This window comes from Ctenopharyngodon idella, chromosome 24 (assembly GCF_019924925.1).
Source record: "Ctenopharyngodon idella isolate HZGC_01 chromosome 24, HZGC01, whole genome shotgun sequence".
NCBI lineage: Eukaryota > Metazoa > Chordata > Actinopteri > Cypriniformes > Xenocyprididae > Ctenopharyngodon > Ctenopharyngodon idella.
This window is the reverse complement of record NC_067243.1, coordinates 3,564,380-3,589,505: the sequence shown is the minus strand read 5'-3', so window position 1 is coordinate 3,589,505 and position 25,126 is coordinate 3,564,380. Positions and strand designations below refer to the sequence as shown.

Sequence of the window (25,126 nt, the reverse complement as noted above, 5' to 3'; positions counted from 1 at the left end):
CTGCCTGCTCAGCTCTTACTCTCCACAGGGGGCGCTGGTGAGCTGGACACTGGACGGGTCAGAGGTCACCGAGGGGGTCGTGACTAGCGCAGAGAGCCAGCGGGACGGCCGCTACAGCCGCAGTAGCGTCCTGACCCTCAGCAAAGCACGCTGGGAAAAGGGAGAGGTGTACGTCTGCAGAGTAACACATGATGGAGCTCCTCATGAGGTCTCGTTCCACAAGAGCTCTGAGTGCTGATGTTTCTCTCCTGAAGATGAGCCGTATCTGAGTGTCCTGTGTCAGGCAGGATTCACATGAGTCTAGTGCTGCAGCTGTAGTGATTTACAACTCAATACTGAAAGAGAGCTGGCGTGTCAAAGCACTGTGTGATCTTTCATCTGCTGTAACATTCAATAAAGCTTCTCAACAAGTTCACTTTGTGTCTGACAACATCATTCAACTAACAGATGAAGATGCAGGTGCTTTTCACAAGCTTGATGTAATGTCAAATAAAGCTCTTGGGGTTGAACATGGTCTCTGGAGACAGAGCTGCTCTATTCTGAGAGGATCACAATCACTCCACCCTGACAATGCAAATGGGCTTTTCAGTCTCACTGTTTGATTGGTCACATGATCTGACTGGAACACACCAGTTCACTTCTGCTGAAAATGTGGTGATGAAAATATATATGAAAATGTCATGAAAAAAAAAAAAAAAAAAAAAAAAAAAACATGATCACAGATCAAGAATCAGCCGTTCTGACAGTAATTGTGTAAGAATGTAAATGTTTCTGTGGCTCAAATGGAAAGCATCACGTCCAGACAGCAGAAGTGACTGAATTCAGTCTGTTCAGTTTGATTGACAGGGATCATATATTACACCTAAAACATGATGATCATATTAAACACTGACTAATTCTCTTCATAAACACAAGATTGATGTTGATTTAGATGATCTAGTGTTATTAGTGTTTGTCTGTGATCAGTGTTGTGTGTGATTGTGTTGTATGAGCAGCTGCAGTATCTCTCAGCTGTATCAGTGCATCACTGTGACGTCTGACTGACCGAGTTTTTGTACCACTCTTTATCACTGTGTGAACACATATTTACTGTTGATAGAGTGTGCACTCTGACAGTAATAATCTCCTGTATCTTCAGTCTGGACTCCACTGATGGTCAGAGTGAAATCAGTTCTGGATCCACTGCCACTGAATCTAGATGGAGTTCCTGTATGATGTCTTGTTGCATAATATATGAGGAGTTTAGGAGTTTCTCCAGGTTTCTGCTGGTACCAGGCCATACAAGTATATGAACCTGGACAGGCATTGCTCACTGCTGTGTTTGTTTTACAGTTTATAGTGACTGATTCACCAATCTGAACCGTTTTTACAGAAGGGGTTTGAGTCACAGTCACCTGTCCGCTGAAACCTGTTAGAAAAAGCAGAATATTTGTATAATATTCACAGTTGATAATATTATTATAATTTAGCATGAAATTTTATTAAAACACTTACCTTGAATACACACAGTCAGAGTCCAGATGAAGAAGGTGATTGTGTTCATTGTTGTTCTTTTGTCTTGTGTGATGATGAAGATTGTGTTCTGTTCTGCTCTCAGTCATGAAGTGTTAAACTCACAGCACTATAAACACTCTCAGAGCACTGAAGCATGTGTGACAATGCAAAGTGACTCTCTCTATTTAAATCATTATCCTGAAGACTGCAGCTCACTCTTAAAGACATTTCAAAGACAATTCCCAAAATAAACATTTCATTGCATGGTATTCCAAGGAGAAGCAGGTTTGAAATTCATTGTCAATGTGTTTTCTCTCACCCAGCATTCATATGTGGAGTCTATGGACCCCCTAAAGGGAACATGGGACAAACAAATATGAGATGGAAGGAATAACAATACTTTTGCGTTACCCCGAGAAATTTTGCGTTCGCTCACAAAACCTTCTGAGCTGTTTGCAGGCGAATGCAAAAGCATTGACTTATTTTTATTTTTTCCTCGCATCATATTTTTTTCCTTCACCATGTCCCTTTAGGGGCTCCAAAGAATTGACAAGCTTGAAATACAATGTTTATAAAGTCTGATTTAACTTCTTGTTTCTCACTGATAGTCTGTTTAAAGGATTATAACAAAAAGACAAAAGTCCCTGGGATATTAGGTGCCCAAAGTTAATGAAACACTCATAAATAAATGACAAATAAATAAATAAATGACAAAGAATAAGCATATTGTATCTTCTCTTCCCAAAGTCTTCAGAAGCGAATGACACCTGAAGCCAGACACATTCAATTTACAAATGGCCGAGCTGCTCTTATGTTAAAAACAAGGTGGATAAAGACTATAATGTTTGTCTCATTCGTTTAGTGTCCAAACCTGCTCCTGAAGGGCCTGTAGAGTTCAGCTCCACGTCTACACTATCACTGACTTGTGCTGGAGGGGCGACAGATAAGAAAGTGGGACTCTAATGGTGACAAAGTCCACTTTCTGCTCTGACAATTCACCCATTCCTGAATTATGAGGGAAGTATATTAATATCACCTCCATACTTAATGCACTGGAGGAAGGTGACAGATAAGAGAGTGGGACGATAATGTCAACTCACCCTGCTGAAAAATCCAGCATAAACCAGCATGAATGCCATGTTGGTCCAGACTGGTTTAGTGCTGGTCTAACTGGTCAAGAAAAACTGTGCTGGTGTAGCTGGTCCACAGCACTCCCACTTCCCATGCTGGCCCTATACCAAAATCTATTTAAAATACATTTATTTCAAACTAAGTATCCTTCGAATCCATTCGCATATTTATTGACATATCATTTAGAACTTACTGATATAAAATTATAATTAAACTTTATTTGGAGTATTTATTTATTGCACATTTCTTAAAGGGGTGGTTGATTATGATTTGACTTTTTTAACTTTAGTTAGTGTGTAATGTTGCTGTTTGAGCATAAACAACATCTGCAAAGTTACGATGCTCAAAGTTCAAAGCAAAGGGAGATATTTTCTTTTAAAGAATTCTGTTTAAGGACTACAACAAACAGCTGGTAGGGACTACAACGAGCTTCTTCCTGGATTGGTGACATCACTAACCCTACAATTTACATAAACCCCGCCCCTGAGAACACACAACAAAGGGGAGAGGCCATGTTATTGCAATACAGTACATAACACAAATGAAATGCTAATCCAACTGGAGAAACAGATGAAAGCCTTGAAAAATGATGTGAGCTACTGACTGATTTCGGATCAGTAGTAAAAGAAAAGTTGTCCAAAACGTTCGCCTACACAAGGAGAAATGTGGTACAGAACAGTCCAGTTTTTTGAGGACTGCACTCTTTCAGATTGAAGAGGTAAGGTCATATTTACTCTTCTCTCATTTACTCTTCATTTGTGCTACAGTTGATGCTCTCCTCATCATGTGTTATAGGGATACTCCACACAAAAAGGAAAATTCTCACATTTACTCACTCATGTCATCCCATATGTAAATGTCTTTCTTTCTTTAGAGGAACACAAACATTTTTAAAGAAATAATTCCTCTCTGTGAGTCCATATAATGCAAGTGGATGGGACCTCTAGAGTTGATAAAGGTCATTTCTGTTGAAAAGGTAGAAACTACTGCTACAACCACACAAAACAAACACAATGGTAATTTCCAGTTAATGAATCAATGTCTTTTGAAGCTAAATCAACTGGGGATCTATAGATTTCCATCATGTTTTTGTGTGGTTGTAGAAGTGTTTCTACCTTTTCAGATAGATGTGGAGGGGGTGGGTTTTAATTGTGCTCTTGTTTGGTGGAATATAAAAGCGTCAGTATTGACATTATGCAGAAGTGCGTCTGCCTAGCGTCAGTGACGGAGTTACAGGATTTCCGTGTGAATGTCCGAGAGGTAGGAGTATTCAGCCGTGATGTGGGCTGTTTGTTTGTGCCATGCAGGGTTACATTATTTCATTGTAGTGTGGATTGAGGAGCATTTGTGGGATGCTTTTAGTGATGGCTGTTTCCATGGAAATGCATTCTATCTACCATGGAGTTCCCTGTGTTATGGGAGTCGCCATTTGACAGACATTTCTACTATGGGTTTGGTTGCTTATTAGTGACCTAGCTAGTGATCCTTACTCTTGGTGTGTGTTGTATTTACACAGTTAATGTCTGAGCCAATGCAAGAGATGTTGCAGCGGTCTTTGGTTTCCCTTTAAACTGCTGCTTGGATGTCTGCCGTTCATGATTGCTTCACCATAGATGACTGCTTGGACATCGAACTGTGTTCTCGTGGCCGTTATATTGTTTCTGGGATCAATCTTTGGAGCTGTGTGAGATCAGCCTGTGTGATTGTGCTGCTGGACCGGACCATCAGATCAGCACTATTAGTTTGACCGCCGTTGTTCATGTGATATCGCACTGTGTTTACTCGTTAATCCTAACCGATGTCTTCCAGCATGCGACACTTGTGGGATCAGCCGGGTCATTAGTCTGGCCTGCCGCCTGGTGCTTTACTCCTAATTTTGAAGTGTCGTATGTATCAACTCAAATCAAAGTCTTGAGGGGGTGTACAACGGGCAGTTATCCACCAGTGAGTTTTTTTTTTTCTCTCTTATTCTTTTGGGATTGATTTGTTTTTGCTTGTTCTAACTGTATTGTGATTTACATGATTTGTTAATTTGTGTTCTTTTTTGTATTTAATTATTTTGAATTTGCTTGTGGTTCATTTAGTTTGTAAACCAGGTTGCTCCTGCTGTCGGACGCAGCGCCCCATTGACTGCATAGAACAGGTTCGGTTGTTGTTGTGTTTTTGTTTGCTTTTTGGAGGCACATGTCGAGCTGATTAAAGTCTTTTACAGATATATGTACGAATATTGTGTAAAGTGTGTGTTTGTGTGTGTTTTACTTTGTGTTTAATTTCCCCTTCAGAATTGGAGGGCCAGCGCTGTTGGAGGATCCAATGCCCTGTTTGCCTTGACACGTTCAAGACCTGATTAATCTTTGTGGGTCTAAATGCAGTGAATTTTGGCCTTCACTCTGTAACTGAAGGTATTTTCACATGTAACCTGTCAGTCATGGTCTCATCTGGAAAGAGATTGACGGATCTGAGCGGACGCTCTCAATGTCTTGATGGTGCTTGGGAGTTTCAATGTTTACACATTTAGAGGAAATAAACCTATGAATGGCATACTAAGAGTAGTCAATGAACAATAAACTGGGTTAAGAGAATGTATTTAAATCTTATATATTACATTTACCTTTAAAGTCTTTAGAAACTTTGCTAAACATTGTGATTGTGTTGTTTGTGATCCTCCATCAGCAGCTGCAGTATCTCTCAGCTGTATCAGTGCATCACTGTGACGTCTGACTGACCGAGGTTTTTGTACCACTCTTTATCACTGTGTGAACACATATTGACTGTTGATATAGTGTGCACTCTGACAGTAATAATCTCCTGTATCTTCAGTCTGGACTCCACTGATGGTCAGAGTAAAATCACTGCCATAGTCAGATCCACTGCCACTGAATCTAGATGGAGTTCCTGACTGAAGGCTTCTTATGTAATAAATGAGGAGTTTAGGAGCTTCTCCAGGTTTCTGCTGATACCAAGACACACAGTTACTACAGCCAGAAATCGGCTGACTGGTTTTACAGCTGATTGTAACAGTTTCTCCTTGTTTGATGGATTTTATTGTTGGATTCTGAGTCACTGTCACTTGTCCCCAGCTCTCTGAAAATAACATATTTTAGTCATTAATGGTTATTGGACTGTAAATGAGATGTGGTTGTTTATTTTTCAAGATATTTATAGAGGATATTTACCCTGAATGCAGAGAATCAGAGTCCAGATGAAGAAGGTGATTGTGTTCATTGTTGTTCTTTTGTCTTGTGTGATGATGAAGATTGTGTTCTGTTCTGCTCTCAGTCATGAAGTGTTAAACTCACAGCACTATAAACACTCTCAGAGCACTGAAGCATGTGTGACAATGCAAAGAAGTGGGCAGGATTTACAACAGCGTGTGCTGATAACAAACTAATAAACTCTCTACATATACGATTTGGTATTTCAGTGGTCTACTTTAGACATTCTACTGACTGTAAGTAACTTTGCAATGTCAACATTTACATGTCAACTTATTCTACTTACCCGAACCGAAACCTAACAGTGTACTACAGTCTACTAATACACTAATGAGACTTAGTTGACAAGTTACTTCCCAGATAGCAAGGTGACATTGATTCAATGTTGAAATTCCATCAGAATCATCATTTTGGTTGAGATTGAAAATTCAATGCGAAATAATATTGAATCAAAGTTAAAATTTCAATGCTTTTCAGTGTTGAAAAATATGAACATTGAATCAATGTTGATTTTTGGTCAGCTTCATCACTGGTGGAACTTAGACTAAGCTATGTCAATCCATCTGTCCCCTCCTTCAACACTTTATTCACATTAGCATTCATGCTCCTCATGACCCTTCCTTCTAGTCCCACAAAAAATAAAAAATAAAAAAAATAATTATGTCAACTGAAGTGTGTAGATAAACTCCAACCAGTTGGAAGTCAGTGAGATGAAAAAGCTGGACATTATTATTATAATAACGCTACACTCTTTCAACTTAAACAGTAAATTCACAACTACTTAAAACATCTCACCTGCACTTTAAGGATCCCGCGTCTGGAAATATGTTTTACTTTAATATATTAGATAATGCAGCATTTTAATGTGTGATTTATAGTTCATTAACGTTGTTTGTGGACATGAATCCTAACAGAATCGTAATTAATCGAATTTAAAATGAATTCCTCCTTTACCGTGTAGCAGCGCAAGATATTTGAAATGCTGTAGGTGGGAAGTGCGCGTGGTGCGGGAGAAAACGCCCGAGGCTGTGGGGAATCCTGCATTATAATATTGAGGCAGATCGAGGCTTCGCGAAACACTGAAGCAGTTGAAGCAAATGTGCCATAATGTGTCAAGGCTTCGAAACAATCTGACACCCGTCTCCACGGTGACCCCTAGTGGTCAGAACCGTGTAAATGCAACAAAACTGAGGCCAAACATGCATAAAAGCACCTTTTACAAATGTATTGCAAAAGTGTTATTGAAAGTAAAATCTATGCAATTAACTAATCATCTAATAAGATTAAATATAGAGTGTCTGTATAATATGTGTTCTTTTATCAATTTTCAGGGCTTGTTTCTCTGTTCCATGGCTCAAGCTAAACAGGCAAATAAGAGATTAATAACTACCATTATTCATTTTAATTATTCTAATGTCTAATTACATAATGTCTTAAAACATCTACAAATATATAAAACTGATCAGAGATCAGGTAAAACCATATGGTAAAGCAGGCACGTGCACAGGTAGGGCTGTTTTATTTTATTTATTTATTTTCTTCAATAAATCAATGCTATTGGTCACCCTTTACGTCTGTCTGTCTGATTTACAAATATATTTAGCCAATTAAAGGTATTAAAAAGAGCTTGTGACAAAATCTTTTTGGATCCGCTCAAACTGTCAGTCAAACCTCTTAACTCCGCCCCCTGAGTGCAGATCCACAGCAGAGCAGTTGAACGTCTTGCAACGGTAAATAAATATCTTGTTGTTTGAATAAGTACAACGTTGTCTTTACAGAAGAAACACTAGTATGTCTATAAAGGCTCATTTTTTATGCATTTGAGGCCTGAGACCGGACCAGCGGCTGAGAGAGAGGGAGGGGGCTAGCATTTGCCAGCTAAGTTAGTCATAGCCAATACCCTACAAATAGCCTTAAATAGCCTGTGCATACAGTAGTATTACATCTTTTATAGATTGAGATTTTGGCCAAACGTATTTTACAACAGGAAAAACTGAGCGCTCATAACCTATTGATGATGACTTAGCCTAATGTGATGCCGTCGTTTTAATGACAGACAAATCACACATTTGCACACATTCGATGGTCAAAAACCCGGCGTAACTGCATTTGAGTTTGACACAAAGCGAGTGATCCTCGTCAGCTAGGTAAAATATATTTCTAAGAAATTTCTTATTTGATTTATGATGGCTATCTGCTAATACACTTAATTTATTAACATTTAACCATATTATATATGGTCACACAGTATGGTTAATGTTTAAGATGTTAATATGCATTATTAGGGGGGTGCCCTTTTTCAGTTTCAGCACATGCCCCTTAAAAAGTCTGTGCACGGCCCTGGGGTAAAGCCCATAGACACTTGTTCAGTTGTTCTCAATGAATCTGGGTTCACTTTATCATCGCCCTCTACAGGTGAACCATTGAAATTTCGAACTGTTTTGAAACATTTCAAAACAGTGATGACGTAATGAAGACTCGTTTACTGAAATCACGTGACCTTGGTAGTTTGATACACGCTCCGAATCACTGATTCGAAACAAAAGATTCATAAAGCTTCGGAGCTTCATGAAGCAGTGTTTCGAATTCGCCATCACTACCTGTATCCCATTGTGCTATCGGTGGGTATGACTGCAACAAACTCGTGCCTATAAAGCATTCTATTTGCCGTGATATCCTGATGGATTCTCCCTCTCGTTCTATGCCGTGATTGTTTGCTGCCGTCTTCAAGCTATTAAAAGGAGCTGCTGTTTATACAGCCGCGCAGACTAAATTATCGCCATTTATTAACGGGGACTGCTGGTCTGATTTTTACGTGCCGTTCTAGTGCCCTGCTTCATGTTTTGGTTTGTTTGGGAGGCCTGAATAGCTCTTTCATTTATAGGAAGAGATTAAACTGGCCTCTGTTTCTCTTCTTTTTCTTTTCTGAGTTAAATCATTTAACCTTTTTGTTTTTCTTTGTTAATTTTGTGGAAGTTTTGTTTAATTGAACTGATTTGATTTTCTTTTCTGTAAAAGCATTTAAGTTCTGTGGTTGTATTTGCATGTGCTCAATCTATTAATGCAACTCAAATTGTGTGATCAGCTCCTGATGGAACAATTTCAGGAGATCAACCATCTGATTCTAAGGTTACATTGTTGCTTCTCCTTACTTCTGTCTGTCCTTGATACCATTTACGTGAGGAGTTGCTTCATTAGTGATGTCCATACTGCCGTTTCTGCCAAGTCCATTTTTATAGTTATTTATTTTCTTTTCGATTTATTGCAGGAGCTGAGGTCCCACGGGTGGATTGGTCTCCCTCCTTGTGGTGGTGGTTCTCTTTCATCGTGTGCGGTGTACACTTTGAGGGTTTGATAGTGTGATTAGAGTGCACGGGTGCAGGGACGTGCACAGACATTTTGGGGGGCAGGGGCTCAAGTGGAAAAAAGGGCACTTCTCATAAATATATTAAGACAATTTTGACTTCCTTACCAATTTATTTTAATTCCCTTACACTTACTTACGCAATTGTTTTATACTCCACAGGTTTCTACAAAATAATCAGTTCACACAGAGACCATGGTCTTCTTTAGTATTCACTAGGTTTATCACAAGAGAAGTCAACAGCAACTATTTTCAAGTAGCTATATATTTAGAATAAATGACTGCACCAAGGAGAGGGACATTGTTTCACTAATAATTTGTTTATTTTGCACAAATCGATAAATCGTTTTAATTATTTTGGTGTTATTGGAATACTTCTTTCATGTAGTGGACAATTTTAAGATTGTGGTCCATTTTTGCTTCCATGTCTTTTACTCTAATGGGAAGAAACCTTAACTTTGACCCTACACATTTAGATGGAGTTTGTTTTAAGCCTACTACCCTCCATCTGTTTGCATCTGTAGATTTCTTCTAAATTAACCAAAACAAGCTAATCTGCATATTTAAACACATCAAGAGTTTTTTTTTTTTTTTTTCCCTGAAATGTTTTAAATACATTACATATTATAACAAATGCCTGCAGAGGGCGCCAAACGGCTGCTGATTTTTGTTGTTACACAGCACAGCACGATCAAAGCCAACCACCATAATTAAAAATATATTATTAGTTAAATAATAATATTCGGACACTTTTTTTTTTTTATAGAAATGCTACAGCCGCTGTAATTTCTTCAACAAGAATATGACATCAAACATGCACACTCAGAGTGAGGGTTTAAACTTTTATTGATGTATTATCCTGTGTAAGCGTAGATTTAAGAATAGCATTATGTAATGCGGTATTATGATTTTTAAATAGTTTTAATTGGAATAATGCGGTTCATGGATGCTCGTCCGTGGAATTCTCCTCTTCTGGTATTGACAGCCCTACAGATATAACTTTACCATGGTTCAAAACGCAATGCATAGCACATTAAAATAATTCACATGTTTGAGAACATACATAGGCTACCTGAAAGAAATGCACGGGATGGATCCATCTAGGGCTTTTTTCTTTTTCGCTTCTCATCGCCAGACAGCAGTTGCACTTTCCCGGGCATAGTTGTCACAAGTTTTCAGCCAGCAGCAAACACGAGGTGGGGCGTGGCGCACATGGGTGCGGGAATGAATGGCGTGTCGAGGAGGGAGGGCATCTGAACTCGACAAAGCCGACCTGATATAGTATTTATTTATTTATTTTCAGCAGCCTAAATATATTTGTTTGACATGGAAGCTGTGCGCAAACAGGAATATATGTTCATTTATTTAAAAAAAAAAATCTCTCGAGGAAGAAAAAGGGCAGGGGCTCAAGCCCCTTTTATGTCTATGTGTGCACGTGCCTGCACGGGTGTGTGTGTGTGCGCGTGGAAGTGTGCTCTTGTGAAACCAAACTCTACATTGATTCCTGCCGTTGGGAGCCTCAGCCCTGCTGGTATCATTCCGTTTTGTTTTACATATCCACATATAATTGCTACTTAAGTTGGTTTGTTTGTTTTATCTTTTTCTTTGTGTAATTTGTTTTCTTTTGTTTGAAGTGGGGTTTCAAGTGTTTTTTTTGTGATTCAGTGTTTTAAATTATTCTTGTATTAATAAACATTTTGTATTTTTATACTCTCTTAAAACAAATATTTTGAAAACAACACAACATGTGTTATTTGTTCTGAGTGTGCTCAGGGACAACAAATGTTGAGTTAAACTGTGTGTTACTAAGAAATTGTTTAATATGTGTTAATATTAAATTTATTACAAATGTTAGAACAATAAACAATTTGTGTACATTAATTATGAAATCTCACAGGAAACAATTGTCACATACTGTTTATTTGTTTTCCTTTTTAACATGGAATTAATGCACTCAAATGTTACTGACTATAAACTTGTGAAATAAGCATTTCAAGACATCATACATTATAAAAACAATTTATCAAATATTATAAAACTCATATCTGTTAAGCAGTCAAATAAAACGTCAAATATGTATGAAACAGTTTCCAACATATAAAGTACCACATTTTCTGAACTTATTCTCAAGTGTACCAACATTTCATTTTCATACAGAAAAAATACATTTAATTAACCTAAAAACTGTATTCAAAGAAATAACCATTACACAATTACTGTTTATGTATTCACCTATAGGTGATCATGTTAACAAAACAATTCATTGTCAAATCTGGTCAAAACACAATGTGTTCAACAGTTTCAACCACCAACATGTTTAAAACAAAATTTTGTATTTAGGAGTTACATATTGCTGATCACAAAATGATACAATATTTAAAGGTCTGTAATCTATTAAGTCACCAGGCAGCTTTGCCATGTCAAAATCTTTGGTTCTGATGACATTGAAGGAAAAAAGGTGTTCATCAAAATATTTAACTCTTAAAACTCTCAGGAACATAAGCGCACATTCTCTTTCACTTTGGGGAATAATGTGTATAACTTCACCAAATAATGGTTCTCCCCTTTCATCTGCTTTTAAAGTCAGAACGCATTCTGTCCTGTATGTTGTCCCCAAAAAACTGATAGTATTAGCCACATGGACTGAACTGGTATAAGTGAGAGTCTCAAAATGAGAGTCTGTCCTAAGTTTGTCAAGCAATTTGTCACCTTTATACAAAGATGCAATCACAACTGGGAAAGCATTTGGCACAGTCATTTCAAAATTGAGTGGTGAGCTCAATTTCCAGTGGTACATTTGCTGAATCTGATGTTTATGAGCCAGCGTTTTTGAAATATTTCGAAAGTTGCATACTACTTGGGCATGTCGCTTAAGAGGGTGATGTTTGGCTTCAAACCTCATAAACCACAACTTGGAAAGAGGTCCAAATAAAGTCATAATACTCGAATAATGTGTCATATAATGATGTTTAGGAATTAGATTCCTACCAGGATAAAGAAGCTTGAACTGTGTATGTTGATCTATTATTAGTTATTTAAGATAAGCTGCAAGCCCTTTTGACACAACAGGTGCAAAAATGATGCCACATATTTCACGCAACAACAGGAAAAGATGCCAATGTGGGCTCTTTGGATCAATTAAATCACCCAACAGAAAAGGCAAGACTAGTAGTAAACACCACATCTGTGATGCAGTCTGCAGGTAGCAATCCTCTCCCAGCATTGCTACCTGTTCCATTTGCCACATGTTTACCATAGCTCTCTCTGTCAGCGACGAGGGATTTACATGTCATAAATGTAGGGAAATAGTCAGGCTGACAGAGAGAATCTCAGAATTAGAGACACGCATCCAAACTTTAATCGAGGATAGTAAGAATGCAAGGGCTTCAGATACTGTTTTGGATGCGACTAGCTTAGTGAACTCTGTACATTGTTCGGTTCCGGCTGTAGAGCCCGCGCAGCAGGGCACTTGGGTAACGGTGAGGCGGCCTAGCCGCGGAAAACACCACTCTTCCGTTCCAATAAGAACATCAAACAGGTTCTCCCCACTCAGTGATACACCCACTGAGAATCCTGTTGAAAGTGCCCTAGTTATTGGCGATTCTATTACACGGAACGTGAAAATAGAGACACCAGCCACCATAGTCACATGTTTGCCGGGAGCCAGAGCACCTGACATCAAAGCAAATTTAAAAGTGCTGGCTAATGCTAATCGTAAATACTCTAAGATTATTATTCACGTCGGCACTAATGATGTTCGACTTCGCCAGTCGGAGATCACTAAAATTAACATTAAAGAGGTGTGTGAACTCGCAAGTACAATGTCAGGAGAAGTAATTTGCTCTGGCCCCCTTCCTGTTCGTCGGAGTGATGAGATAGTTAGCAGATTATCATCACTCAATGGCTGGCTGTCTAAGTGGTGTCCGCAAAATAATATAGGTTTCATAGATAATTGGAAAAGTTTTTGGGGCAGACCTGACCTGTTAAAAAGAGATGGTATTCATCCCTCCCGGGATGGTGCTGCTCTTCTCTCTAGTAATATGGCACATAGTCTTAGAACTGAAACATGACAAACTGGGGCCCAGGTCAGAAAGCAGACAGACTGGCTAAACCGACCGTCTGCTAGCTGCCTCACGTTACAGAAGTCAGAAAATTCAGATAACTCTCAACACATAGAAACTCTTACACCTAGATATTTTCAAATAGAGACTGTGTCTGTACCCCGAATTAGTAAAAACAAAAAACTTCCAAACCCATTTAATGGTAAAAATTTAATTGATGTTCAACAAATAAAAAATAGAGATAATAATGCTAAACAAATGATAAAACTCGGGTTGTTAAATATTAGATCCCTTTCTTCAAAATCACTTATTGTTAATGATATTATCAAAGATAATAATCTAGATGTGCTGTGTTTGACAGAAACTTGGCTAAAACCGGACGATTACATTACTTTAAATGAGTCTAGTCCTCAAGGTTATGATTATCGACACAATGCCCGTCAGAAAGGCAAAGGGGGAGGTGTTGCTGTAATCTATAGTAATATTTACAGTATTAGTCAGAAGTCTTTCAAATATAATTCCTTCGAAACTATGGTACTTTACGTAACATTATGTAAGTTGACATTTGTGCTGGCTACTGTATACAGGCCACCAGGACACAATACAGACTTTATCAAAGAATTTGCTGACTTTCTATCAGAGTTAGTACTAGCTGCAGATAAAGTCCTTGTTGTTGGTGATTTTAATATTCATGTAGATAATAAAAAAGACACATTAGGATTGGCATTTGCAGATATTCTAAACTCTATTGGTGTTAGACAACATGTGTCAGGACCCACTCATTGTCGTAATCATACTTTAGATCTAATATTGTCACATGGAATCGATATTGATGCTGTTGAAATTCTGCAGCAGAGTGACGACATCTCAGATCATTATCTAGTCTCGTGTATACTACATTTAGTCAAGGCGGCTAAACTGCCTCCATGCCATAAATATGGTAGAACCATCACTTCTACCACTAAAGATTGCTTTATAAATAATCTTCCTGATCATTTTCATCGCCTTAGCATACCAGACAGCTTAGAAGACCTCGATGTTGCAACAGAAACTATTGCCTCTGTCTTTTCCAGCACATTAGACTCAGTTGCTCCTTTGCGTTTAAAAAAGATTAAGGAAATTAATCCAATGCCATGGTACAATGACCACACTCGGGCCCTAAAGCTAGCAGCCAGAAAAATGGAGCGCAGCTGGAAGAAATCAAAACTAGAAGTATTTCGTATTTCGTGGAGAGAGAGAATGATTGAGTACAGAAAGGCCTTAAAATCTGCTAGATCTGCCTATTTTTCTAAACTCTTAGAAGAAAATAAACACAACCCTAGGTATTTATTTGATACAGTGGCTAAATTAACAAGAAATAAAGCTTCAACTTCTGATGTTTCCAAAGAGCACAGCAGTAATGACTTTATGAACTTCTTTACTTGCAAGATTGATAATATTAGAGAAAAAATAATAACCATGCAACCGTCTACTACAGTATCGTGTCAGATAGTGCATTGTAGTGTCCCTGAGGAAAAATTCAATTCATTTACTGCTTTAGGAGAGGAAGAATTGTCTAAACTTGTTAAATCATCAAAATCAACAACATGTATGTTAGACCCTATACCGACTAAGCTATTGAAAGAAATGCTTCCAGAGGTCATAGACCCTCTTCTCAATATCGTCAATTCATCTTTATCATTAGGATACGTACCAAAAACTTTTAAGCTGGCTATTATTAAACCTCTTATTAAAAAACCACAACTTGATCCTAGAGAATTAGTCAATTACAGGCCGATCTCAAATCTCACTTTTCTGTCAAAAATACTAGAAAAGGCAGTATCATCACAGCTATGTTCCTTTTTAGAAAGAAATGGTATCTGTGAGGATTTCCAGTCAGGATTTAGACCGTACCATAGTACTGAGACTGCTCTCATTAGAGTTACTAATGATTTGCTCTTATCATCAGATCGTGGTTGTATCTCTCTATTAGTGTTACTGGATCTTAGTGCAGCATTTGACACTATTGATCACAATATTCTTTTAAATAGACTCGAAAATTATGTTGGCATTAGTGGAATTGCATTGTCATGGTTCAAATCATACTTATCTGACCGTTATCAGTTTGTAGTAGTAAACGAAGACATGTCATATCGATCACAAGTTCAATATGGAGTACCACAAGGCTCAGTACTAGGACCGTTACTGTTCACTCTGTACATGCTACCCTTGGGAGATATCATTAGGAAGCATGGCGTTAGTTTTCACTGTTACGCTGATGATACTCAGCTCTATATTTCTTCGCGCCCTGGCGAAACTTACCAATTCACAAAATTAACGGAATGCATAGCTGATATAAAAAATTGGATGACCAGTAATTTCCTACTACTAAATTCAGAAAAAACAAAGATTCTAATTTTTGGACCAAAAACTTCTTCACGTAATAACCTAGAATATTGTCTAACACTTGATGGCTGCTCTGTTAAGTCTTCGTCGTCAGTTAGGAACCTGGGTGTGCTCTTTGATACCAATCTTTCATTTGAAGGCCATGTTACTAGCATCTGTAAAACCGCATTCTTCCATCTTAAAAATATATCTAAACTACGACATATGCTCTCAATGAAAAATGCAGAACAGTTAGTTCATGCGTTCATGACCTCAAGGCTAGATTACTGTAACGCTCTACTGGGTGGTTGTTCTGCTCGCCTGATAAATAAACTACAGCTCGTACAAAATGCAGCAGCTAGAGTTCTTACTAGAACCAGGAAGTATGACCATATTAGCCCAGTTCTGTCAACACTGCATTGGCTTCCTGTTAAACATCGTATAGATTTTAAAATCTTGCTAATTACTTACAAAGCACTAAATGGTTTAGCTCCCCAGTACCTGAGCGAGCTCCTAATTCATTATAGTCCTTCACGTCTATTGCGATCTCAGAATTCAGGCCAGCTGATAATACCTAGAATATCAAAATCAACTGCAGGTGGTAGATCCTTCTCCTATTTGGCACCTAAACTCTGGAACAATCTTCCTAGCATTGTTCGGGAAGCAGACACACTCTGTCAGTTTAAATCTAGACTAAAAACGCATCTCTTTAACCTGGCATACACATAACACATTACCAATTTATATTTCCAAATCCGTTAAAGGATTATTAGGCTGCATAAATTAGGTCAGCCGGAACCGGGAACACTTCCTATAACACCTGATGTACTCGTTACATCAGAAGAAGAATGGCATCTACGCTAATATTAGTCTTTCTGTTTATCCCGAGGTTCACCGTAGTCAACCGGATCCGGGCCATATCCAGGTGAGACCAAGGACCTGCACCTTGACACGACCACAACGCAGCCCTGAAGTATCAGCAGAGATTGAGTCAACTAGATCATCCCCTGTGAAGGCCTCATCGACACGACAGCCACGACACAGTTCCTCAACAACCGTCCATACCGGCGTGATGAATACGATCCTCAATTGGATGGAACTGAAATAAATACTTTTAATGTTGCGATCCTATTGGACTTATGATAGCAACCTGAATTGTAACAAAGCACTGTTGGCCAGAGGAGAACTGGCACCCCGACTAAGCCTGGTTTCTCCCAAGGTTTTTTTCTCCATTTTAACACCAATTTGCCACTTGTCTGCCACCTGATGTCACCTGATGGAGTTTGGGTTCCTTGCCGCTGTCGCCTCTGGCTTGCTTAGTTGGGGACACTTGACTTGACATTTGATATTCAACAGTGCTTTTGATCTGCCTGCATTGACACTATTCTTTAAGAGCTGCTGTGCAGCCAAACAATGTACCAGTTATCAATGTAAAGCTGCTTTGACACAATCTACATTGTAAAAAGCGCTATATAAATAAAGGTGACTTGACTTGACTTGACTTAATAGCATTTCAGATGTCCTAAGATTTATAATTGCACTAGGTTTATTTTTTTTGATTTTCATAGCCATAGTCAAACACTGCTATTCTTTAATTTAATAGTTCCAGAGAAAAAACATTTCTCCTCATAAATGAAATGCCGCAGCAACAATTTCACCTCAAGAGGTGCGACTCCTTCAAGCACATCATGCATGATGTCCACGCCAATATTCTCAGTGACATGAAAATACTGTAGGCTATTTAGGCATGAGTTATGCTTGACACCGGTTGCACTTGCATCATTGAGTTGAGATGTAGGTCACATGCAAAAGAAGAATTTAAAACAAAATTTATTTGATCATGAATTAGGCTTGCTACGGTAGTCGGTGTTACCGGTGTTACCTGTGTTTAGTCGCAAAACACTGGAGGTAAGTAAACACAGGTATGTGTCAACGAGACCAGACAGTGACTGAGTGATCTGGCGTGTCTTTTATGTGGCTGTGGTGATGAGTGTGAATGAGCGTCAGGTGTATCTTGTCAGTACTCAGGGGAGGAAGTGCGATGTGATTGGGTGAGTGTAGAGCCTGGCGTGTCTGTGACACGCGGCACCGAGGTAAATTTTTTTTTTTCCACTTTAACGCGTTAAAAATATTTGCATTTAATGCAATTAACGTAGTATCTGTTTTCTGTATTATATAATCAAGCTCTTATTCATGCTAATGCTTTTAAACCATTCAAGCGCGACAAGGCAAAAGAGAACGCGCTGTCTTGTGAATGTTCTGCCTATGTGACACACACACACACGCACACGCGCACACACACACACACACACAACGCGTGCGCGCCAGTATCGAGTTCTCTTCTGCTCTTAATGAACCATAACACACACGAATTATGCCAAAATGTCCGTTTTGTCGAGTGTTTTTCAGTAAGAGTAACCCACCATTCAAGCAATTGCAGTTAATTTGAAAGTAAAAGTCGGCCTTTCCGTAACAAAACATCGAAAGCTGAGCCAAACAGCTGATAATAGCTGCACAGGGCTGATCATAGCTGTACCAGATGGATAGCTGAAAAAAAAAAAATTAAATAAAAGTTGCAGAATTGGCTCTAACACAAACATTGACAAACATAAAAATATATGACACTATATATATATATATATATATAAAACACTGGTACTTTAGACTGTTAAAGTTATTTATTGAATTAACCTTATTACTGTTCTATTTATAACTGTTTTATTAAATGTTTAATTTATTTAAATACAATGTAATTTAAATTTAATTTAATTTAAACAAATACACCTTACATCTTATAAACAACCACATATACTCACAATCCATGTTTCTCAACGAGGTCACTGACAGCATCTTTAACAAGAAACTTTCTAGAGGAAATAGAAAGTGTCTTTGTCTCTTCGCGTTCCCATTCAGTCGGTCACGTTCGACGTATGTCGGACAGACCGACGAATAGGAATCTCGCTAGAGAGGCCAATCTACTTCGAGTGTAACTACAACGAGCCAATGCACATTGGCATGCAATCATATGCATCAGCTGCTCGCCTCGCAGCGCGGGTATATAACGAGCAGGAGGTGCGTTGCATCTTCAGCTTTTCGCTTCGGAGCCGAACAGTGTTTGTTCCTGTTCTCTGCAAGCAAGTGTCTGCTAGAAGACGAGTCAAGCTTTTTGGTTGAACTTCTCTTTTTTTTCGAGTGCGGGCGAACAGCACAGCAGCGGGGTCGAAGTCCTCTCTTTATTTTCTGTTTTTTGTTTCGTTTGCCATTATAGAGCAAATAGCTGTTTTGACAGCGTCAGAAGGCTGTTCTCACGGCCGGTACGGTGCGCTTCGAGCGCTGAAAGCCGTTTTTACGGCTGGTAAGAGTGAGCGCCTTCAAAGAGAGAAAGAGCACACGACAGGCTGCACACAATCCCTGTCTGTGTTGCGGCGGCCGTTCCCCTGCGTGCTTCAGCACTCTAAAAGAGTAAAGTCCCTAAAAGAGCTTACACAAATAGAGCTTGCGTCTTTTTAAAGATGACATTCTATTTGTGTGTTTCTGGATGCGGTCGTTTCCTGTCCTCACTGACGGCCACGATCACTGTTTCACATGTCTGGGCGCGTGCTGAAACGATGTTCGTGGGTGGTTCATGTTTTCGTATGAGAACATGATCACGTCGACACGCCGGTCGTGACTCTTCTTTCTCCGGGAAGCTTGAGTCCCCTCTGTTGTTGGCCAGCTGCCGCTTGTGTGTAAAAGCACAGCCGCGGGTCTGCCCGACACTCTGGGAGACCGCGGAGATCAGCGAGAGCAAACCTCTCGCTCCTCTGCGTGTCGTGTGCCGTCGAGCTGTCGGGCTGCAGCGCGGGTTGTCACGGCAACCCAGCGCTCGCTCGGCGCTCTAGATGCGCGGTCTCCTTGCCTAATCTCCATTGTAGCGCCCTCTCTGGTGCACCAGAAGAGGTCTACTTTGGTGAAATGGCTTGGGTGTCTTGAGGTTGAGGGGTTCCTTCGGGGAACCAACCCCCTAGGGCCCCTCCCACTAGCGCATTACCTGCTGTGCAGCTTCTGGATTGGATTGCTGGTCCTTTTCATAGGGGAACCTAGCATTCCATTTAGGGCTCCAGCTGAGGGTCAGATGTCGATTGCAGCATCGGAGAGAGGGCTGTTATGCTCTGGAAATGAGGGTGACGCTGCCCACTGTAATGGTGTGTGCTTATGCTGACTCAGATTCAGAGTTTACAGCCATGCTTTCCCGGGTGTTCCGGATGTGCATGAAAAACTTGGCAGTATGGAGCTATATTGGTGCCATAAATATGGAATGCCAAAAGTGCCAAAATCTGCATAAGTTTTTACTCTCTCACTACCCTTATGGGTGGGGTGGCTGTTCACAGACCACACCCACCCTGCATGTGAGGCCAAGGCACTCTTTATGCATGAGGGTAGTTCTGAGCCGGGGTTGAGCTGCGCTTGTTGACTAACCGTGATCAAAGTCACGGCGCAGGCCTTCGGCCAGACGATGTCCACCTCAGTGGTCCTGAAGCGCCCCCCTGGCTTACCTTGCTGAGGTGCAAGAGGTCGTCAAGCTAAACGCTTTCTCGACACTCCCATCTCACAAGGTGGCCTTTTCGGTGACACTGTCGGGGACTGAGCCCAGCAGTTCTCCTCAGTTAGTGGCAGACCGGGGAGCCTCCCCCGACAAACCATTGAGTTCCTCGTGGGCCCTCAGTCTGCTCGTCGCCAAGGGTGTCGTCCCCTGCAGAATAAAAAAAAAAAAAAAACTCCGGCCCAGTCTGCTCTACTGTGTCCGCTGCAGGAAGATGACACCTCCCGTCTCTGCTACTGTTTAAGTGGTTAGTGAAAAATCACCCCTGAGACGGGTGACCCAGAGACGGGTGGGGCTGCCCCCCCCCCCCCGGAGGAGGGCCGGGTGGTAAATCCTGTTGGTTGGGTTTGTTTCTGTTCTCCCGCTGGTCCAACAGCCAGCGGTACCCAAATTTTCAAAAAGAGAGCAGTTCCTCCATCTCTGGGTCTGAAGAGGGCTCGGAGAGCAGTGGGAGGAGAAAAGCTTCACCACTCTCATCCCCCTCTTCCTTCGCCAGAGGGCAGCAGCGTGCAGTCGAGAAGGCAGCAAAGCCTCTCCTGCGCCCCCTGCCCAACCGTGGAACCAGGTAGGTGTTGCACAGCACACTCTGACCCCGCTTCGGGCCGCCTCGCAGAGAGAGCCTCCCGAGCTGCGTCCCTGTGTTTCACCTCGCTGCCTCACTGCGGGTACGCCTGCGGTCCCTTTGATCCCGCCTGTACGGTCTCTGTGAGCCTGGTTAGCGCTCCCCAGTCCGTCTCGCTGGCTCATTCCGACCATCGGGTTCGGCTATGCGATTCAGTTCGCCCGGCGTCCCCCCCAAGTTCAGGGGTGTCCACCTCACTGCAGTGAAGGCTGTCGATGCCCGTGTCTTGCGTGCGGAGATCGCGGTCCTACTGGCGAAGGACACGATGGAGCCGGTCCCTCCAGCCGATATGAGGTCAGGGTTCTACAGTCCCTACTTCATTGTACCCAAGAAAAGCGGTGGGTTACGACCGATCCTGGATCTGCGAGTTTTGAATCGGAGCCTTCACAAGCTACCGTTCAAAATGCTCACGCAGAAATGCATTTTCGAGTGCATCCGTCCCCAGGATTGGTTTGCAGCGATCGACCTGAAGGACGCGTACTTTCATGTTCGATTCTTCCGCGACACAGGCCATTCCTGCGTTTTTGCGTTCGAAGGTCGAGCATATCAGTACAGAGTCTTACCCTTCGGGCTGGCCCTGTCTCCCCGCGTCTTCACGAAGGTCGTGGAGGGAGCCCTTGTTCCCATGAGAGAACAGGGTGTTCGCATCCTTAACTATCTCGACGACTGGCTCATTCTGGCACAGTCCCGGGATCAGTGGTGCGAACACAGGGATTTGGTGCTCAGACACCTCAGCCAGTTGGGTCTTCAGGTCAACTGGGAAAAGAGCAAACTCGCCCCGGTGCAGAGGATCTCTTTTCTCGGTATGGAGTTGGATTCGGTCGAACAGATAGCATGCCTCACAGAGGAACGTGCTCAGTCGGTGTTGAACTGCCTGAATACGTTCAACAGCAGGACAGCGGTTCCACTGAAATTTTTTCAGAGGCTCCTGGGGCATATGGCAGCCGCAGCGGCAGTAACCCCGCTCGGTCTGCTTCATATGAGACCGCTTCAACACTGGCTCCACGGCCGGGTCCCGAGATGGGCGTGGCAACGCGGCACGTTCCGGGTGGCAATCACTCAGGAGTGCCGCCAAACCTTCAGCCCTTGGTCGGACCCCTTGTTTCTTCGGGCTGGAGTACCCCTAGAGCAGGTGTCCCGGCATGCTGTGGTATTCACAGATGCCTCTGCCACAGGCTGGGGTGCCACGTACAACGGGCATGCAGTGTCAGGGGTTGGACGGGCCCCCATCTGCATTGGCACATCAACTGCCTCGAGTTGCTAGCGGTACGCCTTGCCCTGAGCCGCCTCAAAGGGCCGCTACGGGGCAAGCATGTACTGGTCCGGACGGACAACACTGCGACCGTTGCGTACATCAACCGTCAAGGTGGTCTACGCTCCCGTCGCATGTCGCAACTCGCCCCCCATCTCCTCCTCTGGAGTCAGAAGCATCTGAGGTCGCTTCGTGCCATTTATATTCCCGGTGTGCTCAACCGTGTGGCCGACGAGCTATCACGAGCTGCGCGGCCAGGAGAGTGGCGACTCCACCCCCAGGTGGTCCAGCTGATTTGGAGAGAGTTCGGAGAGGCTCAGGTAGACCTGTTTGCCTCACCAGAAACCTCCCATTGCCGGTTGTTTTATTCCCTGTCCGGGGAACACTCGGAACAGACGCACTGGCGCTCAGCTGGCCCCGGGGCCTTCGCAAATATGCGTTTCCCCCAGTGAGCCTACTTGCACAGACCCTGTGCAAAGTCAGGGAGGACGAGGAGCAGGTTCTGCTAGTTGCGCCCTATTGGCCCAACCGGACCTGGTTCCCAGAACTCACTCCTCGCGACAGCCCCTCCCTGGCCCATTCCTCTGAGGAAGGACCTTCTTTCTCAGAGACGGGGCACTCTCTGGCACCCGCGTCCAGACCTCTGGAAACTCCCCCTCCACCCTCAAAGTCCATACTGCTGCTATCTCCGCATATCATGACCACATAGATGGCAAATCTGTTGGTCAGCACGACCTGGTCGTCAGGTTCCTTAGGGGGGCGAGGCGGTTAAATCCTCCTCGTCCTCCCTCCATACCCTCTTGGGACCTTGCTCTGGTGCTGAGAGCACTTCAGATTGCTCCCTTTGAGCCCTTGCAATCAGCAGACTTAAAGATTCTGTCTATGAAGACTTTGCTGCTGGTTGCATTGTCCTCCATCAAGAGGGTAGGGGACCTGCAGTCTTTTTCGGTCGACGAATCGTGCCTGGAGTTCGTGCCGGGTGACGGCCATGTGGTACTGAGACCCCGGCCTGGCTATGTGCCCAAGGTTCCTACCACTCCCTTCAGGGACCAGGTAGTGAGCCTGCAAGCGCTGCCCTCGGAGGAGGCAGACCCAGCCCTGGCTTTGCTCTGTCCAGTTCGCGCTTTGCGACTGTACATAGACAGAACTCAAAGCTTCAGGACCTCAGACCAGCTCTTTGTCTGTTACGGAGGCCAGCAGAAGGGAAAGGCTGTCTCCAAGCAGAGGATGGCCCACTGGATAGTGGATGCCATCGCCCTGGCTTACCAAGCTCAGGGCGTGCCCTGCCCGCTCAGGTTGCATGCGCACTCCACGAGAGGCGTCGCATCTTCCTGGGCGCTGGCTCGTGGCGCCTCGCTAACAGACATCTGTAGAGCTGCGGGCTGGGCGACACCTAACACGTTCGCTAGATTCTATAGCCTTCGTGTCGAGCCGGTCTCCTCCCGTGTTCTCACCTCAGGTCAGAGGCACGGAGAGGCCCCGGCTTAGTGTCGGCTTGCTGCGCTTACATGCGCTTTTTTCTCCAGAGAGTCCCTACAAGGCAGACCCTGTTGAGTCCTCCGATCTCCCTTCGGCAGCCGACGTGGCAGAGCGTCTGGCGCTAGGCCTATACTCCGTTGTATCCTTGAGAACCGGGTTCAGGCTGGGTACCATATGTGTGACCCTACTGGGATCCCATATGTCTAGTTCCACGGTTGCTCCTAAACGAAGCCCGTGTCTTTCCCTCTGGGAGAACCCACCTCTCATCGAGTTGGAGTCACCCCAGTTCTTCCATATGTAGTACAGCCTACGGGTTAGTCCATATGTACTTCTCCACTTAACTCCTTCGGGAAGGATGTGGCTTCCGCAGCGTTCCTTTCCCAGCGGAAGGGTACGCTTTCCCAGCGTTATCCAATAGTCTCACTGAATGGGTTTTGGGGAACAGCAGTGATCGACACTCTCTGTGTTAGCCCTGTCCCACCGTCCGTAGGCAAGGGGGTTCAGGTGGCTTACAACAGAGCGCTGGAAGAGGGCAGCCCCTGTGGCGCTTTGGTAGGGATTCCTATTCGTCGGTCTGTCCGACGTACGTCGAACGTGACCGACTGAATGGGAACGTCTCGGTTACAAAGGTAACCCTCGTTCCCTGAAGGAGGGAACGGAGACGTACGTCCCGTCGCCACAGTCGCTGTACCCCGCTGATGCTGCCGCCTATCCGGTTCGGCTCCTCAGCGAAAACCTGAAGATGCAACGCACCTGCTGCTCGTTATATACCCGCGCTGCGAGGCGAGCAGCTGATGCATATGATTGCATGCCAATGTGCATTGGCTCGTTGTAGTTACACTCGAAGTAGATTGGCCTCTCTAGCGAGATTCCTATTCGTCGGTCTGTCCGACGAACGTCTCCGTTCCCTCCTTCAGGGAACGAGGGTTACCTTTGTAACCGAGACGTTCTCTCAGGATTGTAGGGGCTTTTTCTTCAAGCAGTGTTAGCAATCTAGTTGTGGTGCCAGTCCGAGTTACATCTGTTGAATGACACTAAGAAATGACAAAAACATTTATCTAAATGTTTACTTTGACCACTAGTAATATAGAGAGTGAAATACATTAATGGTTTACCTGTAATGGTTGAACACTTCCTTCTAATAAATCCTGGGTGTTGCTTGCAATATAATGTATTTGAAATTTGTCAAGCTCCCGCACTCCTGCATTCACATCAGTGTCAATGAATTCTTGAAAATCTGTGTCAAATCTCAGTATTCGATCAAGAGATACTTGTTGAGACAGCTCAGTTTTGGTTGAGGCAATCGGTTCTCCGACACTTCCAACTGTGAATAGTTTTCTCCATATTTCCTTTCCGTCTATGAAGACAGTTGCAAGCACTCTGTGTAAAATTGTTAGAGTAACTGTAATTTGTTCCTCGACATCCATCATCTAAAAAAAAGAAAAAAAAAGTATCCATATATACACCGCACAATGAGAAAACTAACAGTGTATAACAATAAAAATGTACATTTTAAATAGTCAGTGACTCGTCAGGCAACGTAGCACAAAATGGCGCGCAAG

General features: G+C 42.6%; 1 protein-coding gene and 2 long non-coding RNA genes across 3 annotated transcripts in view; 2 read left to right on the top strand and 1 right to left on the bottom strand.

Annotated features, from left to right (window-relative positions):
- Positions 1 to 1,054: 1,054 nt before the first annotated feature.
- Positions 1,055 to 25,126, bottom strand: part of LOC127507833 (uncharacterized) — a 35,653-nt gene continuing 11,581 nt past the window's right edge. The window contains exons 2-3 of the long non-coding RNA XR_007928466.1: positions 1,495 to 1,641; positions 1,055 to 1,408 (exon numbers count right to left, since the gene is read on the bottom strand). This is a non-coding gene — a long non-coding RNA (uncharacterized LOC127507833). The remainder of the gene's footprint in view (positions 1,409 to 1,494; positions 1,642 to 25,126) is intronic.
- LOC127507848 (uncharacterized) lies at positions 3,786 to 5,364 on the top strand. The gene is made up of 3 exons (XR_007928482.1): positions 3,786 to 4,569; positions 4,710 to 4,768; positions 4,908 to 5,364. It is a non-coding gene; the product is annotated as an uncharacterized LOC127507848 (long non-coding RNA).
- LOC127507822 (uncharacterized) lies at positions 11,122 to 17,125 on the top strand. Its single transcript, XM_051885273.1, has one exon. It carries the CDS (start codon positions 12,450 to 12,452, stop codon positions 13,272 to 13,274), a length of 825 nt encoding a protein of 274 aa, XP_051741233.1. The 5' UTR covers positions 11,122 to 12,449; the 3' UTR covers positions 13,275 to 17,125.

What these genes read in the sequence shown, in the direction of transcription:
- LOC127507822 (XM_051885273.1), top strand. Translation starts at nt 12,450, where the DNA reads ATGTTTACCATAGCTCTCTCTGTCAGCGACGAGGGATTTACATGTCAT.